The 8,078-nt window shown below is 40.8% G+C and overlaps 1 protein-coding gene across 2 annotated transcripts; it reads right to left on the bottom strand.

Moving 5' to 3' along the window:
* Positions 1–4,156: 4,156 nt before the first annotated feature.
* LOC136685333 (stonustoxin subunit beta-like) lies at positions 4,157–7,521 on the bottom strand. Of its 2 annotated transcripts, XM_066659354.1 has the most exons (4): positions 7,448–7,521; positions 6,404–6,577; positions 5,130–5,176; positions 4,157–4,856 (listed from the first exon to the last, which is right to left on the bottom strand). In XM_066659354.1, exons 2-4 carry the CDS (start codon positions 6,562–6,564, stop codon positions 4,393–4,395), a joined length of 672 nt encoding a protein of 223 aa, XP_066515451.1. In that variant the 5' UTR covers positions 6,565–6,577; positions 7,448–7,521; the 3' UTR covers positions 4,157–4,392. The 2 variants fall into 2 exon arrangements, with proteins under 2 accessions (XP_066515451.1, XP_066515450.1); XM_066659353.1 differs by lacking the exon at positions 7,448–7,521 and having other exon boundaries at positions 6,404–7,422.
* Between the last annotated feature and the right edge of the window lie 557 nt (positions 7,522–8,078).

The raw sequence follows: 8,078 nt of genomic DNA, 5'->3' as shown, positions 1-8,078 counted from the left end.
CATTATCTGTAACCGCTTATCCAATTTAGGGTCGCGGGGGGGAAAATTCCACTTTTTAATATTAAATTAATATAGTTTTAGAACAGCTAGTTTTAATTGTGGACTGCTGTGTTTCAGCGTTTCGTTTTTGACGTTATCCATTCCGCAGGCTTTTCTGTTTTTCAGTGCACTGAGTTTTTCTGTTAGTTCCTGGGTTGCAATGGGGTAGTGGAGTGAGCACTGAGTATCTTTAACTGCTGATTCTACGTCTCTTATGTTTTTTGAGATGTTGTCCTTGTTTGAATTATCTGGATCTTTATAAAGTTCTTCAAAATATGTTTTCCATATTTTACTGTTTTTAATGGGGGTGTTTTTGACATTTGTTTTTGTGATATTTTTTTCTCATAAATCCCCAAAAATAATTTTCATCAATTGCTTTTTCCATTTTGTCAAATTGATTTTCCATGTACTGATTTTTTTAATAATCTTTTTTAATCTTTTGTATTGTTGTAAGGCTTGAAAATATTCCTCCTTGCCTTGGTGGTCATTTGGATTTCTATGTTTTCTATTGGACAGTTTTCATAATCTTTTTTTTTTATGTTAAACATTCCTCATCAAACCATTTTTATTTCGGTTTTTAGTTTGATTTGGTTATTAATGTCTTTAGATTGGATTGTTTTATCCGCTGGTAGAAAATCTTATTTAAATGATCTGTTGCTAGGTTTATGTCAGTGTTATTGGTTTGATCATTTGTTTGAAGGAATGTATCTAACAATTTTTAATATTTTCAGAGTCCAGTGCTGTTATGTAGTTGGTGATGCTCTGTTCCGTCCATCTGTGTGACTTGGGGAGAGGGTAAATATCAGTGCTTGGTTCTTGTTTGTTTGTGTCTATTTTTGATTTTTTTTAAGTATAGAACTGTTTGGTAGTGATCAGAAAGATGTGATTGTGGTAAAACTACGAATGCATTGATGTATCCAGGGTTTATGTCTGTGAAGGCGTAATCTACCACAGTGCTGCCCAGAGCAGAGCAGTATGTGAATCTTCCCAGGGAGTCTCCTCTCGTCCTGCCGTTTACACTGTACAGACCCAGGCCTTTACACAGCTGAAGGATGTGTTTTCCGTTTTTGTTCACTACACTGTCATAGCTTTGTCTCTGAGTGGTGGTACTTGTGTGGCAGGAGAGGAGTTGTTCAGGAATATGTAATAGTTTGTCTATGTGAATGTAATCATGTTCTCTGACAGTTCTTGCGTTTAAATCACCACACATTAAAATATCACCTAATCTCTGAAAATTGTTTATTTCTTTTTGAAGATTTTCAAAAATGTCTTCTTTGTAATAAGGTGAATTTGAGGGAGGTCAATAAATAGCACATAAATATACATCTTTTTCATTTTCTAACAATTTCATACTGATTTTAATCCATAAATAATGTTGAACTTTTTTTACTGGGGTTATGAATGATCTGTGTTCCTCTTTAAACCAAACAAGTAAACCACCAGAGTTTCTACCGTTTTTGATGTGGGTATGTTTTGTGAGGGGTTTATATAATTGTAGATAATTGTTCGGACAGAATGAGTTGGTGTGGGTGTCTCATGTTTCTTGTAGGATAATTACATCTCTATTATACGCACTATTTACTAAACCAGGATTAGTTAGTTTTAAACCAAATGTTGATGATAAAGTGCCTTGAATATTCCAACAACTCATTGAGAAGGAAACCATTGTCAGACAATAACAATTACAGGTATTTCACAAAGAGATAGTCAATCTATAACCTAACCATATAAAAATATATACATATATACACATATACATACAGACATATAATAATAATCAATGTTTTTCTACAATTATTAATTGATTTAAAGTAAATGTAGTAAATATTAATGCCACAGTATAAATGTAAATAGATGGAGATATTGATAATAACAATAATGACGATATTAATAAAGTAGTCTAGTTGAGTAGTTTGTGACAGAGAAGGGTGATGGAGTCTCTTATCTCAGTGGGGTGTAGTTGGGTGGGTGCAGGTGAGGTTCCCTGAGCAGCCACAGCAGCGTAGGTCTTGGGCTGTGGTGTTGGATGATGGCTGAACACTGGCTGGGGCTGAGGATGCCAGTTGTTCTTGGGTTGAGGAGGTTGATGGAGTGGTGTGTGTTGTGGACTGAAGGCAGATGTGGTGAAGGCTCCTCTGGGTGTTCTGCTGTGGGATTCATGTGTCAGTCTCTGTCTGGTGTGGGCCGTAGGTCTTGTGCGTTGTAAAACAGTGTTCTTTAGGCTTTTTGCAAACTGTTTTACTCCTTTTGAGTTGAGGTGGGGTCGGCCGTACAGGTGTGTGTGAAGAATTTCTCCGTGAAGCACTACTTGTGTGTTGGGTATTTGGGTACAGAGTCTGTGAATGTCTGAGTTGATGATGTTGATGGTGTGTTCAGTCTTGGTAATAAGGTGGAGATGGTGACTGTCGCTGTGGGGAATCTCTTGCTGGTATGCTGACATTGCTGTTTGTTTCAGTTCTTCCGGTATGTTTTCTCTTCTCTGCGTTAGATCGTTGGTTCCTGTGTGAATGATGATGTGTTGAACTCCTTCAAATTCCAGATTTGTGAACTGATCTATGGCTTTGAATATTGTTGGAGTCCAGACCTTTTGTTGAATTTTTCTTAGGGAAAAGGCGTTTCATGTGTAAATACTCCCCATTTGAGTCACACATGAAGATCACATCTGCTGTCTTCTTCTGAGTGAGTGTGTGTTTATCTGTGCTGTGGGGGTCAGTTGTGGATGTTTGTGTTTGAATGGATTTTGATGGATGACAGTTTTGGGAATTTTAGATGGAGAAAGTGTTTGGTGGATGGGTGTAGATTCGGTAGATTTGGGGACGGTAGGTGGAGGAGGTGTGGGGTGAATGGGTGGTGCAGTGAGTGAGGATGAGGGTGTGTTTGACAGAGAGGAAGTGACATCATCCCTGGTCTGGGCTTGTTCCTCTGGCGGTGCTGAGGGGTCTGAGATGCTGTGGTAGGCATTTTTGTAATTGCGGCCAGCTCCTCTGTCAGTCTCCGTAAAGCCATCCTTAGACACTGATTGTCCTCTTCTAGTTCTCTCACGGCCTGCTGCAGCTCCCAGATCTCATCTCTCTGCTGCAGTATTAAAGTGTGGAGCTCTCCTGCTGGTTGATTGGTGACACTTTTCTGATGGAGGGAGGACAACGTTCTTTCTTTAAAAAAAAGAAAGATGTTCTAAGATGGACAGTCCTTCTTTCAGTGTTCTGACACTGCCTGCGAGTTTAGGTGTGTGTTCCAGTTGTGGTCGTGGAGTTGTAGAGCTCTGAAAAAAAGTTTTCTGTGGTGTTTTCTCTGAGAATGTAGCTATTCTTTTGGTTAAAGCAGATTTCTTCATCTTTGGAAAACAGTTCTGAGAGTTGTGTAGACTGTTTTCCAATCCCTGGATCATAACTGTTCTGTTGTGATATATGTTAATAGTTAGAATGGGAGATGTGCATTCTGCATCTTCATATGTGGTCAAATGTCTGCCTTTGATTACTCCATTTTTCTTAATGTAAGTAAATGTCTCACAGATCACTGAATGCCAGGCTGTAGGATGATGGGTGAAAAAAAGCAGGCTGCACATTACCTTGCAGTTGTCTTTTGTAGTGAAGTCTGCCACTAATGTTTCTACATTTTCAGACAGGACTTTTCTTAGGGGAGAAATAAGCTAGCGAAGACAAGGCACGTTTGCCAATCTGAATATGTTAATGCTAGCAAAGACATAGTAGCTTGAGCTAGCGGAGACAAGGCAGGTTTGCCAATCTGAATATGCTAACGCTAGCGGAGAAATCGTAGCTTGAGCTAGCAGAGACAAGGCACGTTTGCCAGTCTGAATATGCTAATGCTAATGGAGAAATCGTAGCTTGAGCTAGCAGAGACAAGGCACGTTTGCCAGTCTGAATATGCTAACGCTAATGGAGAAATAGTAGCTTGAGCTAACGAAACCTAGATACATTTAACAGGCTGAAAATGCTAACGCTAGCAGAGAAATAATAGTTTTTCTTAATTTGAATTGACCATTTCTCCTTACTTCTTTCTCCTACCATATTAGTGTATTTCCCCACTGCTCTAAATCAGTGTGCAACATGTAAATAAAAACAACTCACAGTGATGTGCACATCATTTAAACCCTACATTTAATTTAAAATCAATTAAAAACTGAGAGAGAAAACAAACACAACACAGAGTCAAAAACATTTTAGTTTTTTTTACTTTTTAAACATTTTAATGAAAAAAATATTAGTGTTAGTGTGTGTCTGAAAATGTGATATTTTGTGTGTGTGTGTAGGAGAGAGAGAGTGTGTCTATTCTGTCTCACACAGACGCACTGAGGAGCCATAATTCCAGGCCACAAACCCAGCGTAGAGGGGCTCAGTGAATTTGGAGGTGAATGTGTGTGAGTGTGTGTGTGTGAAGTGAGATGGTGTAGAACGACAGAGTGCCGGACCCCCAGTCCAGATACACTCCGACTCTGTTAGAGTGAGAGGGGGGGTGTATCTCAGTTTCCTGAATATTGTGTCTGACACAGTAACTGTTCTCAGAGCAGATCAGACTCCAGGATAATTTATTGGATCCAAACACACTCTCAGCTCCTCCTCCTTTCCTCCTGATTCCTCTGTATGACACTGAGATATAAACCCTCCCCCTCCACTCCACCTCCCAGTAACAGTGTCCAGTTAAACTCTCCACACTCAGAACCTGAGGAACACCATCAAATCTCTTCGGATGATCTGGATACGACTGAGTCTCCTTCATACTCTCCACCTTCCGGTTTCCCTCAGACAGAGAGAGATAAGTGTGTACTGTGTTTTGATCCAGAGTCAGATCAAAGTGATCTGTACACACACACACACGCACACACACACACAATTACAAACAATTCTATACAAGTGTTTTTACTATATATTTCTATGTTAGTGTTTGTGTGTGTGTTAGTGTATAGTGTGTGTGTGTTAGTGTATAGTGTGTGTACTTTGTGTGTGTGTGTTTGTACAGGGCGTGTGTGTGTGTCTGTGTATAGTGTGTGTACAACGTGTGTGTGTGTATGTACAGTGTGTGTGTGTGTGTGTGTACAGTCTGTGTGTATTGTGTGTGTGTGTGTATCTTACACTTCTTCAGTCCTGATCTCATTCTGCTGATTCCTCCGTGTTGGACTCTAAAGATCAAACACACACATTTATAAACTCATTAAACTCCACATCAACCTGAAACTAGGGCTGTGACCATAAGTGCATTCCCCCAACACCGGGGGCATCACATGAGCGGGGTTCAGCTCCTCCCCCTCATCACCGCAGTGGGGGGCTGCACTTCTGTGGTTTTACAGCTCAAATTCTCTCAGCTCCTCCGTCCACACGCCGGTCACTTTGTAGTTCTACAGTTACACACCGTGTCCACTCACTGTCCACTCTCTCAGCTCCACTGTCCACACGCCGGTCACTCTGTAGTTCTACAGTTAAACACCGTGTCCACTCACTGTCCGCTTTCTCAGCTCCACCGTCCACACGCCGGTCAGTGTATTTTTACAGTCACACTCCGTGTCCACTCAACTCCTCTCTCTCAACTCCACTGTCCACGCGCCGGTCACTCTGTAGTTCTACAGTTAAAAACCGTGTCCACTCATTGTCCACACTCTCAGCTCCACCGTCCACACGCCGGTCACTCTGTATTTCTACAGTTACACACCGTGTCCACTCACTGTCCTCTCTCTCAGCTCCACCATCCACACACCTGTCACTCTGTAATTCTACAGTTACACACCGTGTCCACTCACTGTTCACTCTCTCAGCTCCACCGTCCACACGCCGAGAGCTGAGAAAGTTCTACAGTTACACACCATGTCCACTCACTGTCCTCTCTCTCAGCTCCACCGTCCACACACCTGTCACACTGTAGTTCTACAGTTACACACCGTGTCCACTCACTGTCCTCTCTCTCAGCTCCACCATCCACACGCCGGTCACTCTGTAGTTCTACAGTTACACACCGTGTCCACTCACTGTTCACTCTTTCAGCTCCACTGTCCACACGCCGGTTACTCTGTAGTTCTACAGTTACACACCGTGTCCACTCACTGTCCTCTCTCTCAGCTCCACTGTCCACACACTGGTCACTCTGTAGTTCTACACTTACTCCTGTAATCTAATTCTATATCTCTGCAATACTAACTGTTATTTCTTTCTGTCTTCTGTTGTGCACTATGTACAGTACTGTGACACTACAATTTTCTCCAGGATCAATGAAGTGTTATCTTTTTATCTTAAGAACAGTCATTATAATAAACACATGGTTAATCTTGTGTAATTATGTAAGTGGTGTCAGGCTCTGTGTGTGTTTGTGTGTGTGTTTGTAAGAGAGAGTGTGAGAGAGACAGACAGACACTCACTGTAGTTTCTCCAGCGCACAGTGTGGATCCTGCAGTAGATCAGAGAGCAGCTTCACTCCGGACTCTCCTGGGTGATTGTAGCTCAGATCCAGTTCTCTCACGTGGGAGGGGTTTGATTTCAGAGCTGAAGCCAGAGACGAACAGCCTTCATTTGTAATCATACACCCAGACAATCTGCAGAAAGAAGAGATGGAGCTTACATGGAGAAACAACAGCTTTAGTACAGTACACACACAGACAAACAGACATCACTAAACTCTGGTTAAAATTCATCAATGCTGTTACAAAACACACACCACCACTAACATGACATAGCATTTTTTGTACTTTTAATTACTACATGTTTAAATATGTTTTATTCTGAGCAGCAGGAGATAGTTATAAAACATTTATAATGGACCCAAGACAAAGTAGAAGTCATTCTCATCTGGACAGTGAGTCTGAGTGAAGATATTGTTAAATGAGACATACATGATATTACATAGGCACTATTACACCAATCAGTTACATAAAGTATTATACTAGGGGGTGAAATTTCAAGAACTTTCATGAATTTGTCTTGTCATGTATTGCTAGTATTGTTGCAGGGTAAAAAACACAAACAGATGAGTGCGAGACATGATGAGTCTTGGTGTGACAGGGTTCGACCGTTTGAAATCTCATGGCCATAGCTTCAAAAGTGACCGACTTAAGCAGGTTGAAATTTTGGCCAATGCATTCCTATGGGAAAAATTACCACTTTAGAAACTCGTATTTTGAAATTCGTAAGTTGGGTCACTCCAAAAAGCACAAGCACCCCAAGTTGGCATAGGATCTATGACCATGTGAAATGGCTGTAGCATGAAAACCCTAGGAGGAGTAGAATTTTACATTTTGTGAATAGAATAATAATAAGAAAAAGAAAGAAAAGATTTCGATGAAGAGTAATTTGGCTTTGACAAGGTAAATTAATAAGCTGAATCAGAAACACTTCTAAATCATTATGAGTTTAACTTTAATAAAATAAACAACTCCATACCAAAGAATACTTTATTTTACACCCACCTTTTGAAAGTTTTACCTGAGAGTCTCCAGTTTACAGAGTGAACTCTTCAGTCCAGCAGAGAGCAGCTCCACTCCTGAATCCTGCAGGTCATTGTTACTGAGCTCCAGCTCTTTCAGGGAGGAGTTTACTGACTGTAGAGCTGATCCCAGAGTTTCACAGGAGTCCTTGGTGAGATTACACCCAGCAAGTCTGTAAAAACCGAGTAAACACAGCATGTGGTGTGATGATGTAGAGTGATGATACTGTTCATATGCTTCTTTTTCATTTAGAATAGGTTCACTGAATTGATATATTGTTTGTAACTTGAGTTAAAGTTTATAATCTACTTTTCATTCAGGACTGACTCTACAGAAATTTTACCTGAGAGTCTCCAGTTTACAGAGTGAACTCTTCAGTCCAGCAGAGAGCAGCTCCACTCCTGAATCCTGCAGGTCATTGTTACTGAGCTCCAGCTCTTTCAGGGAGGAGTTTACTGACTGTAGAGCTGATCCCAGAGTTTCACAGGAGTCCTTGGTGAGATTACACCCAGCAAGTCTGTAAAAACAGAGTAAACACATACATTATGTGGTGTGATGATATGTCGGTAGATAAGGTCCCTTCTTTTTGAAACTAGAAAATATTCACTGGATT

Source organism: Hoplias malabaricus, unplaced genomic scaffold, assembly GCF_029633855.1.
Source record: "Hoplias malabaricus isolate fHopMal1 unplaced genomic scaffold, fHopMal1.hap1 scaffold_414, whole genome shotgun sequence".
In the NCBI taxonomy this organism is placed as follows: domain Eukaryota; kingdom Metazoa; phylum Chordata; class Actinopteri; order Characiformes; family Erythrinidae; genus Hoplias; species Hoplias malabaricus.
The sequence above is the reverse complement of the archived record's forward strand: the minus strand, read 5'-3'. Positions and strand labels throughout refer to the sequence as shown.

What these genes read in the sequence shown, in the direction of transcription:
- LOC136685333 (XM_066659354.1), bottom strand. Translation starts at nt 6,564, where the DNA reads ATGATTACAAATGAAGGCTGTTCGTCTCTGGCTTCAGCTCTGAAATCA. An exon ending in TGTGCGCTGGAGAAACTACA is followed by an intron (nt 5,177 to 6,403) that starts GTGAGTGTCTGT and finishes TTTGATCTTTAG; the next exon opens with AGTCCAACACGGAGGAATCA. An exon ending in GAGATCAGGACTGAAGAAGT is followed by an intron (nt 4,857 to 5,129) that starts GTAAGATACACA and finishes GTGTGTGTACAG; the next exon opens with ATCACTTTGATCTGACTCTG.